Source organism: Ammodytes marinus, assembly GCF_949987685.1.
Source record: "Ammodytes marinus genome assembly, chromosome: 23".
NCBI classification, from domain to species: Eukaryota; Metazoa; Chordata; class Actinopteri; order Uranoscopiformes; family Ammodytidae; genus Ammodytes; species Ammodytes marinus.
This window is the reverse complement of record NC_137227.1, coordinates 10,931,781-10,955,450: the sequence shown is the minus strand read 5'-3', so window position 1 is coordinate 10,955,450 and position 23,670 is coordinate 10,931,781. Positions and strand designations below refer to the sequence as shown.

The 23,670-nt window shown below is 42.2% G+C and overlaps 1 protein-coding gene across 1 annotated transcript in view; it reads right to left on the bottom strand.

The window, feature by feature from the left end:
• Positions 1 to 21,309, bottom strand: part of afap1 (actin filament associated protein 1) — a 55,217-nt gene extending 33,908 nt beyond the window's left edge. The window contains exons 1-3 of the mRNA XM_080051899.1: positions 21,144 to 21,309; positions 8,818 to 8,946; positions 8,308 to 8,390 (exon numbers count right to left, since the gene is read on the bottom strand). Of these exons, the coding sequence (XP_079908025.1) occupies positions 8,308 to 8,390; positions 8,818 to 8,946; positions 21,144 to 21,180 (249 nt within the window). The 5' untranslated portion in view covers positions 21,181 to 21,309. The remainder of the gene's footprint in view (positions 1 to 8,307; positions 8,391 to 8,817; positions 8,947 to 21,143) is intronic.
• Between the last annotated feature and the right edge of the window lie 2,361 nt (positions 21,310 to 23,670).

Genomic DNA, 23,670 nt, shown 5'->3' with positions numbered 1-23,670 from the left:
GATGAAGCATCCAATGGGATGAAGAAATTGCATGATGTCGGCTATTCATCAACACTGTCATTAAGACATTGACGACAGTGTATGTATGAATCATGATGATCAATATTCCAATATTTTGATAACAAACCACAGCATACATTGTGGTGGGTGCAACAGTGGCAGCAGTCCAGCAGCAATACTGAAAGCCTCATTGTGTGGGAGAGGAACTCAATCCGGACGTCAGCTGATTTGCCAATACATACTCTTTACAGAAGAGCCCACTCTTCCACACTGAACACAATGACATACTAGTATACATAAAACCATTCCAACATGGAAAACCCTAGTATGGAAAGGAAGTGTGAAAGAAAACAATAGATGAACTAGACTAAGATAGGCTTACACACACACTCTGTACACACAATCTCTAAAAAAATCCCCTCTCTGCAGGACTCAAAGCCAAGTCCAAGCTCAAGACCCGCCAACCTCTGAGATAAAAATCTAAGTGTTCCACCTCTGTGTTTATACATGAACCACCCATGCTAGTGTTACCTCCGACAAAACAAAACCTTTCTCACAACTCCCATTTTAAACTCCATTCTTCACTTCCCCACCATTACTTTCCCTCCTTCCTGCCTCAGGCTGGCCTGTTAAGTGTGTATTTTGCGGGACAGGTGCATTCGCCAGAGTGCAGTTACTGGCGGAGGTGCCAGCTTGCCGGCTGTACTGAAAAAATAACTGGAGATTGAGATTGGGTTGGGTGTTTCCTGCATTTCTCTCACCTCACAATGAGGTGTAAATATGGGTCAGCAGGAGCTGGTGGGAGCCAGTGAAAGCTTGTGGTCCACCACTTTGGAAAAGCATTGACAGGGTGGGGTGGCCCTGGAATAAAAGCCCTGTGATATAAAGTAGGTCCTTATCTGGAATGGAACAAGTTTTTTGTACTATAACTTAGCAATAAGTCCCATTTAGGGATTCATGAACTAATGCAAAAACAAAAATGCCTACACATGGTGTTTCCTTGAAGAATGAAATGATCCCTTAATGTTGGATATTAATTAAAGAACCGAAGAAGAATTAAAGATATATGCACGGATTGGGTCATTTTATAGTTGAAAAAATAAATGTGCAAGTGTTTCCGTAAGAAAAATGTATAGAATTGCCATCCAACATTTCCAAAATCACCTCAAACATAGCTTCGGCACTGACATTTCTTGTTACTTATTGGTCGACTTTTACACCAATCTGATATCCATGATATCAACAGTTTTGTTTGTTTGTGTTATGCTAGTAGCATCTTATGTGGCCTGGAGCTACACACTACTGGCTCTTCAGTTCTCTTCAGTTCCAGCCGGACCCAGTCCATTTATATTTGGATTTTCTGGAATCAGATCTGTGGAGCAAGCAGTAAATCTGGATTCTGGGATTTAAATCAATCTAGGTGACGTCTCACTCAATACATCTCATTGTTCTGCTGCTGTCTGTTGCTCGAATGATCATTGGCGATTTTCCATCGTTCAGCCCAAATGGCAGCAAGAGATAAATAAAGATAAGATCTTCTCAGAGTTTGCTGGGAACGGAGATAGAGAAGGGTTTAGCCATCATTGCCGAGTCTAGCTTTCTCAGCACACACTTCTCGCACATTGAAATGTTTGGATATCCTTCAGCTTTAGATTGTTGGTGTCTTGTCTTTGGTACATTTAGCTAGTTATAGTACATCTTAGAATGCTGTTGTTCTCTGGACTGATTATTACACAAATACATAAGTTAAATAGACATTTCCAATTAACGATATTGGAGATGGGCTCAAACATAGGTAATCTGTAAAGTAAATTCATTATGTTTATCAGCCACGCTTAGATAACAGTAAACTGCCTTAGTTCTGTACCAGACTGCAGAAATAGCTTCAACTCCCCTCTGTGCTTTATTAAGTCACTTCCATCACATCATATGTCAAGAAAAAAAATCCTGGCATTGTAAAAAGCCTTCAAAAGCAGGAGAGTGGGGGGGGAAAAGTTGTGAAATACGTTTTCCATTTGTGGCCCAGTTTCTCAGCAGGGACTTTTTCCAGAAACAGTTCTGGCCTTCACGATTAACCATGCTGTGGGCATGTGTCACATAGCGTAGTCCAACTGCTCATTTCAGTTAGGACTTAATCAATCTCCAATTTGCCAATTGTATGGTAAACCCAGTGACGCCTTTTAATATGATCTGTTAAACAACCTAATTTCCTGACTTAAGTCAATGACACAAGGGTGCTGATGTCACTGAATGCTTTGCTGTGGTTGACTAAGCCACAAAGTAGGGGAACCCCGCTGAGGAATTAAGTCAAATATGAAAACAGATTCATCAGGACCAAATGGAGACCAGAGCATGCCAATGGACAAATTTCCAAAGGCAAGTCAATTCTAAAGCAGCGCTGATTAAACTGAAACTGTGTGATTGAGAGCCAGATCTTTCTGAACATGCAATCCGGAGCTTGACACAGCGCAGTGACAAATTAACTTGCTTCAATGTGTTTCCCCTTCAGGCTAAAAAAACATTTAGTTTGGCAAAATAAAGCAGGCCTAGGTTATTCCAAATACAAAGCTGCTGGTCCAAGGCCACCAACATGGCAATGACTTGCAGTGGGCAAGAAATGCTCTGAGAAGATGGTATGTTCAAAGAAAAATGATCTCTCCAAAGTGATAGCGAACGATACATATGCATTACAAAGTTCAAACTTTGTGTACAGTATCAGTAACATTATGTAATACAAAACTTGGCCGAGACACATTTATCCTTGAAAGAGCTTAGGGAGGGAAGGGGGCTGTCTGATTCAAAATGAGAGGGGGAAGAAATGAATTCCAAATGGGACCGACCCAGAGTGCAATGGATAACGCAACCCGGCTAGTGTGTATACAGTACATCCATCACATGAACACACTTCTGAATGCTGGTTAACTTGTGGGAGGGGGGAGTCTGTTTGGGGTAAGATGAGGGAGGAGAGGAGGAAGGGGTGGAGGGCTGGTTGGGGGGTGGCACAGCTCTCCAACATCAACACAGATGGAAATCATTTGTCCCAACAAGAGGACTGGTCCACATTCTCCTTTTTTATTTAGCAGAGCTGCCCTAGAAGCGCTCACAGCCCATAGGATGAAACTGATGATGTGTCTGAAGCATTAGCGCTTGAATAATGGAAAAAAATGCCAAATATGTGCAGGTTGCAGCATCTTGTTTGTGAAGATAAGCTTCTTTACCCTGATTTATATCATAGTGAATATGTTGGTGGCTCTGGATTGTTGATCAGACACAGCAAGTCATTTGAACAAATAATTTGGTTTTAAACATTTTATAAACTATATATTGCAGGATAGCATGTCTGCTGACAAGGCATGACTTTGGAGACATTTTGATGGATGGTCTTTCTATTGATAATTTGTATTTAACCTAGCATCATATGCCTTTTCACAAAATTGAGGGCAAGAATTTCAGACAGCACTTAAGTTATATCATGAATAACCAAGTGGGTTAAGGCTGTGCCAAACTTCAAACAATCTAGTTTAAACAAAGTGTAGGCTGACAACATTGTATGGCAAAAGTCTTCCAAAGGACCGCACTCAAGGAGGTACAAAAAGCCTGTCTTCATGGAAAGGGGCATGACACGATTCATTGTATAAAACTGGGATTAAAACTCACACTTTCCAACAGAGTCTCTCCCTAATTGCCTCTGACGCTCTTCAATGATCCGACAAGCACTTTGAAGCCTACTGGTATATGTCAAATAGTCACGCTCCCACATAAATACATTAAAGGTCACATATTATGCTAAATGCACTTTTTAAATGTGTTCTAACATATCCATGGGTCCATAGTGTGCCTAGAGACTGCCAAAATATTTAAAAAAATAACACTCTCCTTTTCTCACAATCCCCCTTTCTGAAACCACCACCCCTCCCCCACCCAATATACTCCAGTCAGAATTTTCCCCTTTTCTGACCTCACAAACTGGAAAGCCAGAAGCTTCCACTGTGCAGCCCACACCCCTATTTCTTATTGGTCCACGGCCCTGACAGACAGAGGGCGAGGCGTATCTGGCTTCGCTTCCGGACAGGGGGCGGGGGCAGCGCAAAGATTGTATATTTACGAGGGGAGCTGCAGCTCTTTTTAAAAAATAGGCCATTGTGAGATTAGCTGAACTTCAGCATAGTACAATAAATTATCTGAAAGTTTTTTTCAGCAAACAATTAAAGAAAAACGTATTAGTGACCACTAAGACCATATAATATGGTGTATAATAGTACCGAAAAGTGTATAATATGGGAGCTTTAAAGCATGAAAGGTTACCATCGACCAAGCAATTTTTGAAAGATTCTTGTCTATTTTCTTGTGGAAGTTCAGTGACGCAGCTCCATTACCCATCTGGCTGTTTCAGATGTGTTTACTTCAAGACAGCTTAATAGAAACACGCACACAACATACATTTTATACTTTTGCTTATTAAACTACTTGCCAGCTGGGCAGAAGAAGTTCATCTGGCTGAGGCAGTATAAACTTGTTGGTGACAGGAATGTATTTCGTGTCAAAGATAAGAGGATACATTGTGGGAGATACAAGAGACTACAATAGAGATTATTGTAGTCCTACAAGATGTCGGTGGGATTTTTTCATTACAATCTAATTAGAGTCAGACCATGTTTTTTTTTTGTTCGTATGTTTATGTATTTGCATGTGGCATGTAACGCATGTAAAATGGTAATGAGATTGCCTTCCTTGGATCACTCAAGTGATTTATGAGGTGCGGAGAGGATCAAACTGACTTCAGAAGATCCTGCTCTTTTGTCAGTGAATACAGTATGTGTCTGAGAAAACCCACAAACCAACCCACACACACCCAACCAAACACACACATACACAGCTCTACTATACCCATGAATGGATCTTGAACAGCACGAATAGCATTTAGAAAAGTATTATGGCTACCATAAACAGGAGCTCTAGTGATAATGATTGTTTGTTTTTGTGTCAAGACTTTTTTCTTTTTTGATTTCTTCTAAGAATAAGACTTCGGTTTTGTTTTGATGTGACTTCCTAATGACCCTTTACTAGCATGCTCACACATGCAAGAAAACAAACACACACACACAAACACAAAGGGGAAGCCTCAGGGTGGTTCAAAGCAGACCGATTGAAGCTTGATAAGACTAAAATAGGGCCTTAGGGCTGTCTATCTGATTAGTGGATATCCTGCTGGGTCTCCTGATCCTTAATGACATCAGGAATTGTGTGTGTGTGTGTTTGTATGGAAGTCAACAACAAGTGTGTCCTTGGGGAAACAAGTCTGTGATCTCAGCTACATAGTATCTCAAACACACCATCTCTTTGTTTTTTGGTTTCTTGTTGCCAGTGTTGAGGCAAACAAGTGTCAAACATGTGACTATCACGCCCGCTAACAGATATGCTGTGTTGGCATGTCTTGAGCTAAACATCAACCGACTGTCATGTGAAAATATTTATCTACCTGAACAAATTCCGATTTTCACTATGTAGGAAACTGAAAAATAGGCCAATTCTTCGAGTTTGGAATGTATTAGCAATGCATGCTAGAGGGCTACACTGAAACTGTGAGGTGCACAGCTAGCAGACACATCACTATGCTGTTACTATAATTGATTGTAGAACAGCTAAAATTGAATTTAGCTGGAAGTTGGGCCAATAGGTAAGTTACGTATAGTTGCATGAGTAATTTATCAATTTATACGTATATCCACATTTTTTGCCAGGGAATTGTTATTAATGCAGTAGGTAATGTTAGCCATGTCAGGATGAAAAAGTGTCTGTGTGACAAACTGAAGAACAATTCTACCATGACTAAACATATCATGGAGGCTCGTATATTTTCATAACTACTTTCTCTGTTGTGTTGAGCAGAACATTGTGTAAATGACAACTTCAATTCTATCCACACATTTTTTTACATTTGAGTGAATTACGATCAGTGCATCAACACTGTCACAACATTAACAGTTGCAACTTTAATCCACAAGGGAATTGTATGCTAATTATGCTTTATATAACAGTGAGTAATCAAAAATGGATGCCGCAGGCTTTGGAGTTGACAAAGCATTGATGTAGCTCCTCGAAGCCACAGGCTCTCGGTCTCGCAGAGTGTTGGTTTGGCTCGGCACTGAGCCTCGACGGGTCACAGACAGACCGTGGCCAAGGCCGTCTCTTCCTCCTCCGTACTCTCCCCATTCTTCCACCAGGTCTCTCGTCTATTTATTGCACTTACAAACCGACAGTAACCCATGACCGGTGCTTTATGAAATATTCCCCTTACAGCGAATGGACTGCATCACGCAAGCGCTCAAACCCGATTTAAGCAGGGCCTAGAGTGTCTCCTCTACACTAAATCTTGCTCCTCTTTTGTTTCTGTAACTCCCTACTCTGTTTACTCCTCCATTTTTCTGCGGTCTCCTCCCTTCTCCCTTGCTTTCGACCCATCTATCTTCCTGTCCATTCCCGCAGGCTGGGATTTAGCGCGAGTGGAGAGAGGGAGCAGAGCAGATTTTTTTCTCTCTCTCTCTCTCTCTGCCTGGACAGCTTATCCAGAGGTCAGTGTGTGTGGATATGTGATGAATGGTAATTTCAGAGCGGACAGAAGGCAACAGAGAGAGACCGAGAGCTGGAAAAGAACAGAAGGCAGGAGCTGAGTTTCCATTCGATATAGGCCTATCCCTGAGTATTGTACTTGACCTGCACATATGTGACTTGTATATCTTATTAAAACATGTATAGGTTAGATTTCCAGTTACCGTAGTATGTTCTACTGTTGTTGTCCCAAGCTGATTCTAAGTGTGGGGGGGTGGGGGGTAAATCGCTGGTTTTATCCCAATACGATATTGAATTGATTAATTGGACAACAATACGATATTTGCCAAACAAAGTCTGCCGCGATGTGACTTTGACTCGATTCATATCATATAACACAATTATAATACAATTATATCAACTTACAAATAACAACTAAAATATGATTTATCATTTAATTCCTGAGCCCTCCAGATATTCAAATGAAAAACAATCCTTTCTTTTAAAGGAAATAGTGTCACACAGACATGCAGAGAGATTGTCAAAATAAAATTGTATATTAAAGTCGGCAATATGTGTCGATGTTTGGGTGTTCGAATGATACGGTTCGATATTTTGCCAATCTGTCGTTATATCGATTAATAGCGATGTATCATTACTCCATTAATTCTCAGTATTACTATATCGAGGCATTAGAATGAGCTATATTCTACTTTTTTTATTCTTCACCTCAGCCGGCACTGCTCAGCCAGACATTTCACTGCACATTAGAGTGGAAATTGGAGTGTGAGAATGTTTGAAAACTGATTTTATCACATCGATGTTTGATTCTGTTGGCAAAATTCACTCAACAAATCCAAGTCTACAAAAGTTGTAACAAAGACAGGAACACAAGGAGGGGGAGACAAACAGTGGAGAGACATCACTCCTCCTCGCTCGTCTAGTTTTCCGGGAAAGCCTCGGCTGTGATTTCCAGACACACACTGGGGTCACAAGAGAAGGCTGAGAGGCTGTGGACTGGTTCTAATTACAAACTGCTTCGTAAGGCCTTGTGCCTGAGTGTATTTTCATGTGTGTGTGTGTGTGTGTGTGTGTGTGTGTGTGTGTGTGTGTGTGTGTGAGGATGTAGAACAAGGTGTTGTGGCTTATTGTTATGTTTGAAAGGCTTTGGGAGCCCTGTAGCCACCTGCTTTCCATCAGAGGCATCTGTTGCAATACTAACGACGCACACACACTCCCTCTTATTCCTCACACTTGGTCTCTTTACACATGCACGCTCATCGTATCACATACACACACACAGACACACACACACACACTTGCTATAGCAGAGATATTGCAGTCCTCAGTGACTGTCAGGATGATGCAAGGCGCTTTGTGAGACAGGAAAACATATTGAGGCCAGGACTAGCCTTCCCACCGCTTAAAAAGAGGCTGTTAAAAGAAAAACTCAAACACATCGCACATGGCTTCCACGTTCCACTGCGGAACTATGTCGGACTCTCACGTGACTGAAAAGGCTCTGGGGTGAGTTTTGATTCCAACTCATGGCCAATGCCTTGTACGTATTGTTTGCTTTGGGGCTAGTTACTGAATTTCTGGGGGATTGATCTGAACATGTCTGCATCACCCAGTATCAGAAACTATCAAGTAGCAAAAGCGTGCAGGAAATCGGCAAATGTTACTCCTCTGCAGTGATTTTGATGCATTAACTGCACTGTAAGGTTAAAGGTCATGGGGTCAGAATAGAAGTCTTACCAGCCAGGGGTGAGGGATCGCAGGGAGGGGCATCTGTGGTGGTGCCGGCAGGCCATTGTGGATCTCTGACTTGAATGAAGGCTCTATGAAGGAGGAGAAAGTGTGAGAAAAAGACATTCAAAATGCAACATATCTTTTTTAGTATCAGAATGTACCAATGCAACATGAAGTAAAAATACAGGGAACAGTGAAAGCACAGTACAGTGTTGGTAGGCAATGCTCCTAGGTCACATACCATATGGTCACTACCACCTGACTATATGTGAGATTGCAGTGACCTTTGACCTCCAACATCTATTGAGTTCATCTTTGAGTCGACATTTGTGCACACTTTGAAGAAAATCCCTCGAAGCCTTCATGAGATATTTCAATATAGTCAACACTTGACACACAGTTATCAGTTATGGAGATTTGAGTCATTGCTCCGGTGTTTTCTATGTCAGGTATGTGGTTATGTAAACTACAGATAACTCCTCTAAAGGCTTGTGTGTATGTGGATAGTGATCTCACCTTTATCTGAGAGCACTCTATGGAGGATGTTGGACAGGTGTAACTTCCTCTCTCGAACCCCGGCACTCAGGTACTCCCTGTCCAGCAGGTCCAGGAACAGCCGGAGCTCACACACCAGCTCCTCCATCGCTGCAGAGAACACAAAAAACACACAAAATGCATATTTAGTGATTTCAGACACTCGAAGCTGTATTACATCTATAACACAATAGACACAACATCAACTGATAACTGTGGAACTGCTGGAGAGACATAGTAAAATGGCTACAGCTAAATGGCTACAAAGGTCAAATGATCAAACAGTTGTTGAAGTATTAAAAGGTGGAGTCAGTGATTCTGGAGAATGCTTGTTGTTAAAATCACTTTGTCAAAATCAGTGAATATCTCCTCACGATCCACTACCTGTCCGTACACCTTTTGTGCTGGGGGGGGGGGGGGATGTCCAGTCTTAATACACAGCCTAAGCTCTGTTAACAGGTTTGTTGCTAACTACGGTGGAACCCCTTTGTTTAAAGACCGTTTGTTTACATACCAGACTAGGCTGTGTAATGACACTGGATTTTTTTTTCTTTCAGCGCGAACACACAGTACGGACAGGTAGCGGTTAACTGATTTTAACAATAAGTGATTTTGTCAACAAGCGTTCTACTTAATGAAACCCATACACTGAACTCAGACTGTACCAAAGCTTCAAACCCAATGCACTGTATATGTTACTTGAAGCAATTTTCCCTGTGATCCAACATAAAGCAGATAGTAGATAGATAACAAAAGCTAAAACACGGTTATATAAGAGATAAGTGGGCAGCCAGGTGGAGCTAGAAGAAGTGTAGGCCCAAGGCTCGCTTAGCAGGGACAAACCTGGCAACCCACCTGACGGACATATCCCGGCGGAATTACAGCTGCTGCTGGACAATACAAGCCCTCCCTCGACCCAGAGCAAAACAACAGGGGTAAACCAAACATAGCAAGAAGCTGAGGTGTGTGTGTGTGTGTGTGTGTGTGTGTGTGTGTGTGTGTGTGTGTGTGTGTGTGTGTGTGTGTGTGTGTGTGTACGTTCATATCTGAGAGCTTGTTGTGATATGGGTGGCATGGCGTTGAGTTGAGAGCAGTGATTCGGAGCTGACACGCTCTGCACAGCAATACAGAGGATCTCGGGTGATAAGCACCTCTCTAGTGCTGGTATGGGGGTCCTGGCAGGTTGTGGTAAAACACAAGTTTCCTGTAAGTTTTTACTAGAGGTGAGGACATTGAAGGGGGCAAGTGGAGGTAATGATGATACCTTTATTGGGATTTATCTAACTTATGTGAACGCAGGTAAAAGCAAAACTACTGATTAGCAGTTATATGCCTTGGCGAGTCATCAGTTGCTGAATGTTGAAAGTACAGTGGTGTACAGGAAATGCTTTAAAGAAGGTAAAGCACCGAAGACACTACAATATGGTGACAGCAACCTGACAATGTGTGAAATCGCTGTCACCTCCAAGGTTACATGACCTTCAAAAGCAATTCCATTGAAGAAAAATCCCTCAAAGCGTTCTTAAGATATTGCGTTGACTTAAATGAGGTCACACTGACCTTTGACTTCCAAAGTGTAATCAGTTCATCCTCTTATGAAAGTCAGAGTTCTTTCCAAATTTTACAAGATATTGCCGGAATGGCCAGACAGATATACTGTAAGTACGGAAAGATAGACAACCCGAAAACGTATTGCCTCCTGCCTTGGGCTATCACCGCCACGGATGCATAAAATAAGACTGAGCTCCGTTTTCCTTTGCAGCTTTACTCTGCATCACACTTCATTAGTGTCGCTGTGTGGCATTTGTTGCTTCCCCAAAGACAGTTCAGAGGTCAGGGAAAATAACTTGGCGCTTGTATAGGGTCTTGCTCAAGGACACTTCAACAGGCAGTTGCTTGCTGCTCAGAAAGGAGGGCTTCAACTCTGTACCTCAAATCATCGTATCAAATTGTTCTCAGTAAACATGTGGGCTGAAATTCAGTCCAAAACTACCCAGCCCTGCATCCACGCCACATGTTGGACCCGGGTTAGGGATTAGAATGGACCAATAAGTCTCCTCAGCAGGGACGGGATGTTCTCGGCCAGGTACATCTCCTTCAAAAGAAAACATCAAAATAGCAGATCCAATCATAATTCACTGCGCCTCTCACACAGGTATCTGCCCTTAAGCAACAACAGGTGGCTCGCTGGCAAACCACGGGGGGAGATTGATCCATAAACTTTTCAACAGAGTATCCCGGTGTCATGACGACAAATTCTCCACCGAGACTTTGGAATAGGTTTTCCACTGCGGACCGTAATTCATTTTCATGGCCTGTGCAGGAGAGGTTTGGCATTAGGACAGCGGCTCTGAGGCTGGATACACACACACACACAGCCACTTTCACACATTCCTCACATAATCCGATTATCCTACAGGAGAGAGAGAGAGAGCAAGTGGTGGTAAGAGTGAAAAAAGCAAGATACAGATAGAGGTGAGGCAGCCAAGGGGAGAAGGTAGTGCCGAGCTCAGTGGAGTAGAGAGGGAGATAAAAAGAACAGAGGGCTTGATGGAGAATGAGACCAAAAGACAGTAGAGATAGAATACAGGGGGAAGAAGTCACACCACAAGTGAGCACGAAAGAAAAGGAATAAGTAGTACTATAGCTTCAAAATATATTCATCTAACACCCTCGTCTCTATGATTGGAGCACTCAGAGCATCACATCCACACTGCTTTGGAAGAGTCTTCAAACTTCACTCCAGGTTCAACTTCAGACAGATGCATCATCGGTCATGTCAAGTTGTCAACAAATCTATCAGTGTCTGTTTAAAAGGGAGAAAAACTAATATCTACACACACACACACACACACACACACACACACACACACACCCTGGACCACTCACATTGCGCCTGGTTTTATAGAACACTGACAACAGCCAAGCTCTCTTAACTGCTCCATTTAGTGTTTCATAGAGCTTATGCAACCTGTGCAATACTTTACCTCTACTGGGGTGGTCAGAGAGCGAACCCTGTGTGTGGAGCGTGTGTGTTTGTGTCATTAAAACTTAAAGCGAGCTCTCCAGCAAGGGAAAATGAAGTGGCACGGAGCGAGAAGGACCACCCTCGAACAAGGCCCGAGGGCAAGCAGAAAAGTACCTCGTCGTGCAAACAAACCACCCACGCCCTTTCTTCAAAAACCCACTCATGTCTCTCTCTCCGTTTGCCTTTCTCTGTCTGTCAATCTACTTCCCCCTTCCAATTCTATGTCCTTTATCGGTTTCCCTCACCTTGACAATCCTCTTATCCAGCTCCATTGTACAGGAAAATGTATGCACATGTTATTGTAGGGCTGGGCAATTGAAGGTGTAGTCAGCTATTCTGGAGAATGTTTGTTGACAAAATCTCTGTTTGTCAAAATCAGTGAATATCTCCTACGGACTGTGTTAGCGCTGAAAAGAAAACGTTGCTCTGTAAACTGGTATGTAAACAAAGTGGCCCACTGTTGCTAGCAACATGCCCATTTACAGAGCCTAGGCTGTGTATTAACACTGGATTTTCTTTCTAGTACACAGACAGTATGGACAGGTAGCGGATTATGAGGTCATGGTTATATTGTCAGTGAACTATGAGGGAGGGAGGGAAATAAATAATCATTCATTAATCAATTTTTCCCCAAAATGAAACACATCTAGTGAGATATCTGATATTTGCAGACATGTGTCACGCACACACTTCCAATTAGATTCACACGAGAGGTATTCTTAGAGGTATAATTTGCCTCTAACCACATTTGCTGTGTCAACACCCCGGTGTGCCTGACAACTGATAGGAGCTCGTTCCAAAGAAAACAATAAATCCCTACACCTACACACCTACGCACACAAGCACAAACCCACTAAAAACACCTAGACATGTCAGTGAGATGTTTTCACCGTGATCTATTCACACTTCCCGGAGTTTTCCTGGGTGAGGTGTGTGTTTTGCGCAAGGCAACAGGGTCATGTTTGGGTTTTTAGAGAGAACTTGAGACCCTTAGGCGTGAAGAAAAAAAAATGCTTAGCCAGGTTCGAAGGAGGAGGGTTTTCTGCCCTCTCTTCCCAGAATACAGCTGTTATGATTGACATCACACTGACAGATGGTAATATCCCACTCTGTCTCTATGTGTGTGCGCGTGTGCGTGTTTCAGGTGTCTGTTTCTTGTTACAAAACAGCATCTTTAACACTTCCGAGGATGTGTTTAGTCTGGCTATTGGACAAGGATCTGCCTTCACGTGCACACACACACACACACACACACACACACACACACACACACACACACACACACACACACACACACACACACACACACACACACACACACACACACACACACACACACACACACACACACACACACACACACACACACACACACACACACACACACACACACACACACACACACACACACACACACACACACACACACACACACACACACACACACACACACACACGGCTTTAAAATACTGTGCGTCATAAGCTCAGCATCAAATATCAGTGGTTCTACAGTCACTCACACATCATTAAAGTGAATCCGGCTCCTCTCACTTTGGTTCAACCCTTGAGAAAATGTATCCTGCTAATTACAAGCCGCGATCATCATAAAGCCGTGCCACTCTTCATCACTGTGGGCTCTCTCAGTCACTTTACTCAGATAAGTGAGGGTTTGAGAGACACCATGAAGGTCTCTTGGGTCTTGGCCGGCAATACAAACTCACGTGCCAAAAGTCAAATAGCGTCAATTTTCGAATACTTAATAAGTATACTTTACGGAAAAAAATGCTCTGGCAGCACGGTGAGAAAATATCCCCTTTCATTTTCATATGCAATTTTGCGTGTTTAGTTTATAGGGCTGTCATTGGTAGACATGGCAATGACACATTTTGCTAAAAACATGGCACCCAGTATCATAACATACATATCATAAAAAATTGGAATAGACAGAGATGATGCCCACACTGCTGAAGTCAATTTGACCAAATCTCTTGAAGTCATAGCAGTTTATCTAATAATCATGTCCATTTTTACTTTTACAAATTGTATTCATTATGAAAGATAATCCAGCTGATCATTGTCTTTTCAAAAAGGGACTGGTATGTTTTAGCAACGTTAGCTTCATGCTGCAAATTCTCCAAAATGTGAACAAGGTTGAAATGTAGCCCACAACTTCAGTGCATCCACACTTTCTGATGACATCACCCAAAGCATGATGGGAAACCCTGGTGGCAACAACTCAAACCATATGCTATACATAAAACAGAAATCAAAATAAAATACTGAACCATCAATGTGCTTCTTACGTCATACAGCCTCCACCCGAACACCACAACATGTAAACAACCAATGACAAGTATTAGCATTGACACTGCCATGAGCACTAAAGTAGTAAAACATCTAAAAAGGGATTCTTTTTTTTTAAATATATTAAAAGCCAAGCAAATATGGTCAGAGCAGGAAATCGTCTAGATTTCTGATCAACACTGAGTGTGTGATTAAATGACCTATTCCGGTAGTTATTTACGGAATATAATAAGGGGACATTATTACATAATTTGTGACAGTAAAGTTACAGAACTTCAAATCCACATCTGAAGAAGGACAAGCAGATGGCTTGTCATCTTTATTTCACGCCAATCCATATAACGGACATTTAAAGGTGGAGTCAGCGATTCTGGGGAACACTTGTTGTCAAAATCGCTTTTTTGTCAAAAATCTGTGAATATCTCCTCACGATCCACTACCTGTCCGTACTGTGTGTGGGATGAAGAAAAATCTGGTGTTCCTAGGCTGTGTATTAACACTTGATTTTTTTTCTGCACACACACACAGTACAGGTAGCGGATCATGAGGATACATTCACTTATTTTGAAAAAAAAAAGTGATTTTGACAACAAGCTTTCTCCACAATTATGGCTGACTCAACCTTTAATCTGTTGGGGAAACTTAATTTGTCGAAATAGAATGACCAGGTAAATATACGTACGTATTCTGTTTCCGAGCTGTAGCACCTGGTGTGCTTCTCTGTTTCAGGTGATAGTCCCCACCCGCGGGCGTAACAGACTGCTGGCACAGCCAACAGATGCATAAGGAGCCCATAGCATTTAATGAGTCAACCACACAATCATCTTGGGTGAGCGCTTTCTGTGGGACTAGGAAACTTAATTGCACGGTTGGTTGAGTCTTACAGTAAGATGGTGGTGTTTATGTCAATTGAGGTTGCTTTATGGTTTGGCATCGTCATGGTTACACAGCCTCCATTGTGCCACCAAAACACACCAGACACGTGATTACAAGGGCATCCACACACAAACGTACACAATAGGAGGGCTTCCATAAAAAGTAGTATGTGTTCAACTATGGTCCAAATTTATGAATATCAGCTGAAAAACACAATACTTCCTTATCCTTACTACTGGAAATTGAGTTGATAATCCAGCAACGATTTAACATAGCTGAATCAGCAACAATTGTTCAAATCTATTAATTGTTTCACTTAATAAATTGAGGAAAAAGGCCAAATGTTGACATGTTCCAGCTTTTCGAATGTGAGGATGTGATGATATTGTGATTTCTTTCATCATGTAATGGATGGATCTTTCTCAGGTGCTCCTTCCAAGGTTAATATTAATCTTTGAACCTCTGTTGTAAAAACTTCCATGAACAAGAAGTCCTTCAAACTGCCCAGAAAAAGTAGAAATTGGAAGTAATAAATATCTAAGGCAGCTAAATTGAGCTTCATGGAGTCAGTTAATTGATAAATGAATTGACTGAAATGATCATGATCATGAGATCAAATCAATGCATCCAGTCTGCTTTTCAAGACTGAACAACATGCATGACAACTCTTTAGTCCCCCCCTGCCCCTGCTTCAATTACCAAACTTTGAGCTGGGAAAAATTGAGTTACTCCCATTTTAGTTTTCACAACCTATTAGGTATTCACTTGACAGGAGAATGGAAAACAGCTAATATTGCTTATGTAGGGTGTTGAAGGGTATTCACAGCAAATTTGATTTATTTAATTTATTTTATGTACTAGTGCATTGGGTCTGCAGCACTGCTGTGGAAAAGCTCACCAGCTTACCAGTCATAAACATTTAATAAACGGTTTGTGAAGCTTCAAACTTGGACCGACACCAAGCGAAAGAGGGAGAGTTCTGAACAGATGAGAGGACGGGGTGAATTGCTGCATTAGTTTATGATGAAAGACAAGCTGTCTCCCTCCCTCCCTCCCTCTCTCTCTGTCTCTCTCTCTCTCGCTCTCCCCATGTCTCTGCTCTGTAATTATGAGGTTTGTGTGTTTTTCCTCGTTCCATTGGACATGCCAAGCCATCACAGATCACAGAGCCGGGGCTGATTGCTATCGAACTGTACAGGTGGTTTACCCATACCAGCAGATGTTGCCTTGACCGCAAATACGCATCTGCGGCACCCTGATTTGAAGATGGAGGGATAGGGCAGTGCTGACAGAGGTTTACAGAAGATATGGGCTTGTCCGAAATGTTTGAGGGGACACGAGAGAGAGAGAGAGATGATGCTCCCTTTGGTATCTCTTTTAAAACAGATAATTAGAGGGTGCTCAACTGAAAACCACAGGCCCAGGGAAAGGGAGAATGGGGTAACGGGAAAGAAGGAATAGAGGCTACAACTTTGGTCTTCGATCTTCTGGTGGGAATGGCGGTGCTCTGTGGTTTTCCTTGATTGGACTGGGAACTGTTAGCTGCTTTGGGTGTGAGAAACGAGTGTCAACATTGTACACAAGGTTCTCATTAGCAGAGGTTACGGAAGTTGCAAAAACCCAACGGAACAAAGCCATTGTGAGTTTGTTTGTTTATCCGCTGATGATGACATAAGAGCCCAACCCAGATATGAGCCTGGAATTATTACAAAGTGTGGAAGCGTTGCATTGATGTGAACACTTCTGCTCCAATGCAAATAGCGTCTTATCTTTAGGAGCTCAAAGGATGCTGACTGTGATTGGCTGCTCCACCAAGCCATCTATTCCACTTACAGTACCAGACCGCCGTGCAACCTCAGCACCGAACACACCCATATGAGCATGTGTGTGATGGAATTAAGTGACAAAAGGTCAAAAACAAGTCAGGACTCCACAGACACACATCGGAATATGATGAAATTTATCACACGCTAACAGGAGCAACCGTTTTTCCTAAGCAATTCCTCAGCAATTTCTCCTTTCCTTGTTGTTGTCGGTACCTGCTAACATTCCTTAGTTAACCCCAAACATACTCCACATAACCCCCAGCTTCTTTGGCCAGTACACCCCATTATGGTGGGCCAACAATGCAGTTTGGGGTCATGTAATCCCAAAAAAGCTTTGTCCAAGACAGACAAGACAGCGTAACGAGCTAACAAGGCTCATCCTATTACAAACACTAAGCCTATTAAAGACGCCTGGTGAGGCTCATCAGGAAATGATCCGCTCTTAATGGACCCAAATTATCACGGTAACCATCAATGCCAAGAAGACTAAATAGGACTATGTTAAACTGTGGGTTTTTACATTCTGAGGCAGGAGTCCAAAGGTACATGCTTGGTTGACGATGTTAAAATCTGAAGGTCTGTCCTATTTGGCAATCGCACCAGGATCTTATGCTGGAGATCCCCATCCTTCTAACTGTGTTTTTCCAGATGGGTATGGACACAGTGGGGAAGGGCCACGGGGGCTGTGATTAGTCGGTCCCGAAATTAAAGTCTGTGTTCCCGCCTGCCAGTTTACTGACAAGGGAAGGAGGGAGAGATTACAAACTCATTTCTCCACATCCCTCCACTCCACTTCAGGGAGCCCACCTCGGTCCCTAAAAGGAGGGGCTGGCCTCGCACGTTGGACACATGAAAGCTTTCAAACTTCCATCATCACCGGGGGCCCCAAAATCTAAAGCAGAACCAAACAGACCAGAACGGTGACACCATGCACCCAGTCTGCCCACATCAAACCCACCCCAATGAATTGCTCGCCGACTCAGGCTCTCCGTGAGGAAAGCTGCAGTAATAAATGGTAATAAACACTTAAACACTGGTTCGTTTCTGACCCCAAAACACGGCACCCCTTAAGTAGGGGGGGAGCTCTTGAACAAGGACTTGATGAAAGTGATCCTTGAGTCTGGATCCAATGGACCAATTGGCCTTATGACGGTTCAGATTCACTGGCTTCTGTAACAGCCAAAGTTAGGAACCCAACCAGTTCCTTTCAAAATGAAACTTGCTGAGATCATCTTCAGGTTTGTTTGGGGAACTTTGACACCAATGACAAACTGCAAACCATCTCAGTGGTAGGAGATCCAACTTGGGTCTACTAGGCTAGTATTACATTTTCACTCTTGTGCCCATCAGACTCCCACAAAAAATGTCCCTTTCCATCCTAATCCTGGAAAAATTACAAGAATTACTACAACTCCCGTCCTGTTGATTCCCCTCATGCTATACAGTAGTACATGCTATGCTGTATTTGATAAGTATTTTGCAAGGTTTATAGACTGCATTTTCTCTATCCTGAAAAAGTTTTAAAAAACGTTTCATTGGTCTTAAAGTTCAGTTTACTTAATGCTTTGGTAATTTTTTCTTTATACATTATCGCGCTGGTCAGTGATTGGCTGGTTGCTCTGCCTTATAACTTTGATGGGCTGGCTGCAGCAACCAATAGCAACAATAAGGAAGAAGAACTGATGAGAGAGAATAGAAAAATAAAAGCTTATATTTATACTAAAAATGCTAATTTTGATATGTTGAAAAAAAATTAAAAAAAATCAGCCTCACAAAAAAGTCAGCCTCTTTATTACATGCCTTCATATTGGTCATCTTAAACTCACATCGGTTAATCCCTCATGCAAATCCAAAACCAAAACACAAACCGCTACATTCTCGTGTGCCGCCGAGATGTGATTCCAACCTCTCCACACAATGGCCGTCTGTCAGAACCTCAGCAAATGCCGGGCAGAGGAGCGCTGCCCGGGCGACCTGATACCCTGCAGCTGCTAGCAGTGCTCCTGTTATTGTAGGACTCTATTGGAGCAGGAGACGTTAAGAGATATGGAGCATTTGTGTTGTCATTCCAGGATTGCGTTAGCAAACCTCTGTCTGCAGTGTGGTGGTGTTACCCCAATGTTGACCTGAACTGTGTCTGACTTGAGATTGGCAGCTTTAGCCGGGCTAGAAAATCTGATAGAAAACAATCTGAGCGGATGGAAATCAACTAACTATTATTTTACTAATATAGACGTGAGGTTGATGGACTAAGATAAAAGACCCTTACCATTAGTGATAGACATATGGTGTTATATGGTAACCAATGTTTTTTATCCCATTATTATTTAAAGGTGGCGTCAGCAATTCAGGGAAATGTTTGTTGCATTATCACTTTAGTCAAAATCAGTGAATCTCTCCTCACAATCCACTACCTGTCGGTACTGTGTGTGCTGAAAAATATCCAGTTGCTAGTTACGGTGGGCCCCCTTTGTTTATATACCCTTTGTTTACATACCAGTTTACAGAGCCTAGGCTGTGTTTTAACACCAGATTTTCTTTTAACGCTCACACGGTATGGACAGGTAGGGCAATCGTGCGAAGATGTTCACGGATTTTAACAAAAAGTGATTTTGACAATAAGCATTCCCTAAAATCGCTGAATTCACCTTTAAGTAAGCCTAACTATAATCCAATACAAAAATGGTGGTCAGAATGAGTTTCTCAGCACTATAATTGACAGCCATTTTAAGAACAATACAGATTCCCTTGTTTTATTTTTCAGTGAAACATGCAAGATAATACATGAGTGTTGTATCTGGATCTGACATCTTGCAACAATGAGCTAATGAAAACCAGACTTAAGGTCACAATGCAAGAAAACAAGGAATTAAGATACGTAACAGTGGTCTATGTCACAAAGCTAAAACAATTAAATAATACCTAAAATGCTGACGTAAGCACCGGCTATGTGCGTCAAGAGATCTATTGCACTAAAAGTCATAAGGGACTATGTCAGGATGCAAGGTTATGACAACCTGAAGAGTAAGGAGAGAGGGGGGAAAACACAAGGGGAATCTTGCTCCATTGTTTCATCATCCATTCTGTCAAAAGATGCTGCCATTTTTAAATATTATTTGCACTGAAATTCCTACCTGAAATATCTTCTCTGGAACTATTCAACAAAGAAGCTGCTCTACAAAAGAGGCCTGCAAGTTTATGGAGCTCTCATGTCAATCCTGTGATCACTCCACCAAATTCCACAGTGGTAGGTAGCAGAAATAAAGCGGGCTGAACTGAGCCCCAAAAAGTTTCAATTCAATCATTTTAAGTGGGTAACACGGAGTGCACAGCTCATAAAGAAAGGGGTCAAGGTCTTAACTCCTTCAGACAAAAAAATAAAAAAAAAAGGTCTCGCTTCACGTTTATGAGGCGTGCATTTTCTGCATTAAGTAAAGCCACATTGCAAGATGATTGAATGGAGTTTGGGCATGGAGTTCATTCTACATCATAGACACTTGACAACCAACCCACAACCCCTAATGGCACTGACAAGAGCCAACGGTCTCCCCCTCATCCCCTCCCGTTATGTCAGAGAAACTGGCCTACATTTTAAAAACATTAGCCCACTCTTCTGAAACTTTTTATTTTTCTTCCGATAGACTATATTCACCAATAACTCTTCAGATTTTCTAAAATTGCGTTTCATGAACACAACTTTGACAAAACATCACCTGGGAGTAAAGTGTACTCCAAAACTTTGTAGCCTTCCAGGTGTATGATTTTCATCAGCGCGTGTGCAGTAGTTGTGCGCGCGTGCCAACGTGCAGGAATGCGCGCGTGCAGTGAACGACGCACCACTACAAAAGCTGATACAAGCACACCGTCACTAATTAACTGTAACAAAGTTTGGCATTCGAATAAAAGCCTACGTTTGGCGGAAGCAGAACATATAAATAAACAGTCTACAGTAAAGGCTAAAATATTCAAAATACAATATAGCCAAGCCTGTATGCAATGAATGCTATAGCATACGCATAATTTAAATGAATAGACTGCAGGAGAACCAAACCAGAACCGTTATCGACTAGCATAACTAGCAAACGCAGTATGACTTGTGAACTGTAGCTCCAGAAGGACCAGACTTATGTACGCTTGTTTTTGTGAGAATGAGCGTAATAAAGTCACCGTAAACGCTTTTTATTGCCTATTGGGATATTCTGTGTATGTAAAACGGTGACAGTGATGTTCGTGGTCCGGAGAAAAGAAAGCCCCGAGTTGAGCCTCTCACTCACCCCTGCTGGAAGTGAACAGAATCGGGTCGCTCCTCATGGTGAAGTCAAGCTCATCTAACCCGACACAGTCTGAGCAGGCGCGCGCCCAGTGGCACCAGTAAAGTCCACGCACACACAGAGACTAAAAAGTCGCTTGTGCCTTCAGTCTCAACCCTCCACTTATTCCTTTGCTAGCGAGGCCACTGGAACGTCTTTCTTTTCGTTTCAAACTTTTTCTCCGGATCCTTTTACTCCTCCTCCTCCTCCTCCTCCTTTCTTCCCCTTCTTCCCTCCTCCCCTCTGTTCCTCCCGAGGTCTCTCTATCCCGCTCGCTCTCTCTCTCTCCCGCAAACTGCCTGCATGGATACTTATGCTGCATTTAAAGAACATCGGCAAAAGGGCCATTCCCTGCCTAGCCTATGGTTTTATCACTTCAACATGAACCGACTATTGGATTTGAAATGAATTTGATTTAGAAAAACAACAACATTTGATTAACTTTAACATAAAAGCATGGATAAGCACAGGGATTTTTCCCCCTTTATATGTAAATTGGTTTGTTTTATTACATATGTTGTAGAGTTGTCAAAAAAATTGCCTAAAACGAGGAGCATTGAATATATCCTGAATGTAATAGTATACAGCTATTGATGGCACTGATAAACTTTTAATATGCTATGTGAATTAATATGAAATTATAACTGTAATCTGAACAAGAAAAATACATGGTCGACTTCTTAAAATGAGATTTACGCGAGTACAGTGAAGGCAGCATGAGAAAATTCCTTTCAAAATCTCAGAGAGCTGGGACTTTCTATAACTCCAGTGCAGTGTCTTTTAGTTCTCTGTTTTGTTTGGTCATACCCATAGACTGTATATAAAAGAGGTCACACCACCATGCCACATTTTCAGGGTAAAAAGTGTGAAACAAGGCTATATGTTTCTCAGTATATCAAAACCACCAGTGTAAGCCTATACTCCTCGGACCCACACTGAATTCCAACAGTCTTCAAAACTTTTTACAGGGCTTCTTAATTGATGTTCAACTGACTTACTTACTATGAAATACTTGTTATTTTGATGATCTACTCAGTTATTCTACAATAGTTACTTCGGAGAAAAAGCATATAAGTAGCTACAAATTATTGTGCTTCTGCAAACATCCTGCTATGCTGATACTCTGGTCTATCAAGATGCATTCAAAACCTGTAACCCCCAAAAAACCCTTCAGGAGAGCCGTAACTAGCTTTAGTTACACTTTAGCCACATAACTGGGGAGGAAGAAAGAAACAATTCAAGAGAGCAAGAGGCTAGCTTTCCTAATTACACTCCATTACCATAAGCTGCCCCATCCCCGTCCCCATCCCCAGGGGCAAGAGCCAGTCTGAGTTCAATATCCCATCTGCCAAAAAAAAGGGGGGGGGGATTCAGACCAAGGCTGTACCAAATGCTGTGTCTTTTGTTTTTTTTTCTAGAGCCATTTTTTTTTTTTTGCAGTGAGGAACATGAGACCGAGGGAGGGGAACGGTGCGGAGAAAAACACAATCCCGGCTCGCCTTTCAGCGGCTCCACCGGTTCAAGGAGAACCACAGAATGGCAGAGGTTGTTAAAGTGTATTTCCCTAAAGCATAATCACCACCCATAATGTGTGTGTGTGTGTGTGTGTGTGTGTGTGTGTGTGTGTGTGTGTGTGTGTGTGTGTGTGTGTGTGTGTGTGTGTGTGTGTGTGTTGCAGTGCTCACTGGTGAACATATTGAGACGTTATCTTCAAGGACATTTATTGTATATAGAAAATGTGACACCAGCTTCCTCTGATTGAAAACCTCAATATTTCATAATTCTTGTAGAAATAGCTGTACTTTGAAAATTATGGGGGAAAGTCTTTATAATAACACGTATGAGATTACCATCACTTTGTCACTCTTCTTTGTCAGGCTTCATATATTTTTTCCCTCCCCAATCTAGGGTGTGTAAAGTGGATATTTACTTGTTACTGTATATCATATTTTTTATAACATATAAACTCACAAATTTTTTTGTAATTTTGCATTATACAGATGTAACACTAACGCAAACAATGCTAAACTGCATTGGGTAGTGGCCCCAAAATGGATATAAACCAGTTTGAATTTGATGTGACACGATGCCCAATAGGTTTTCAACCAGTTTTATCTGGTCCAATTTAACAATGGCCACAACATAAACATAACCCCAACTTCTACCAATGATCTGCCTTTGTAAACCTCCTCCAGTGTTGCAACAGTTTATTAATTCTCCTTCCAGAGGGATCCAAACCGTGGAACCATGGACTCTGGAGTGTGCGTCAGCCCCGTGAGAGGGCCGCTGACCTGCACAACCGTCAGTGTGCGCTAAACCCCCTCAAACTACAGGAAGTTGCATTAACAGCTAGTTTTTGTCCTCGGGGAGTCCGTTAAACAAGCTGAAAACACAACATTGACATATTATCGCCCAATAAAGCTGTTATGGTTAACGTGAGGGGGGGGACTGCAGGGTCGAGTGACAATTCTATATGCGAGTGTAACCCACC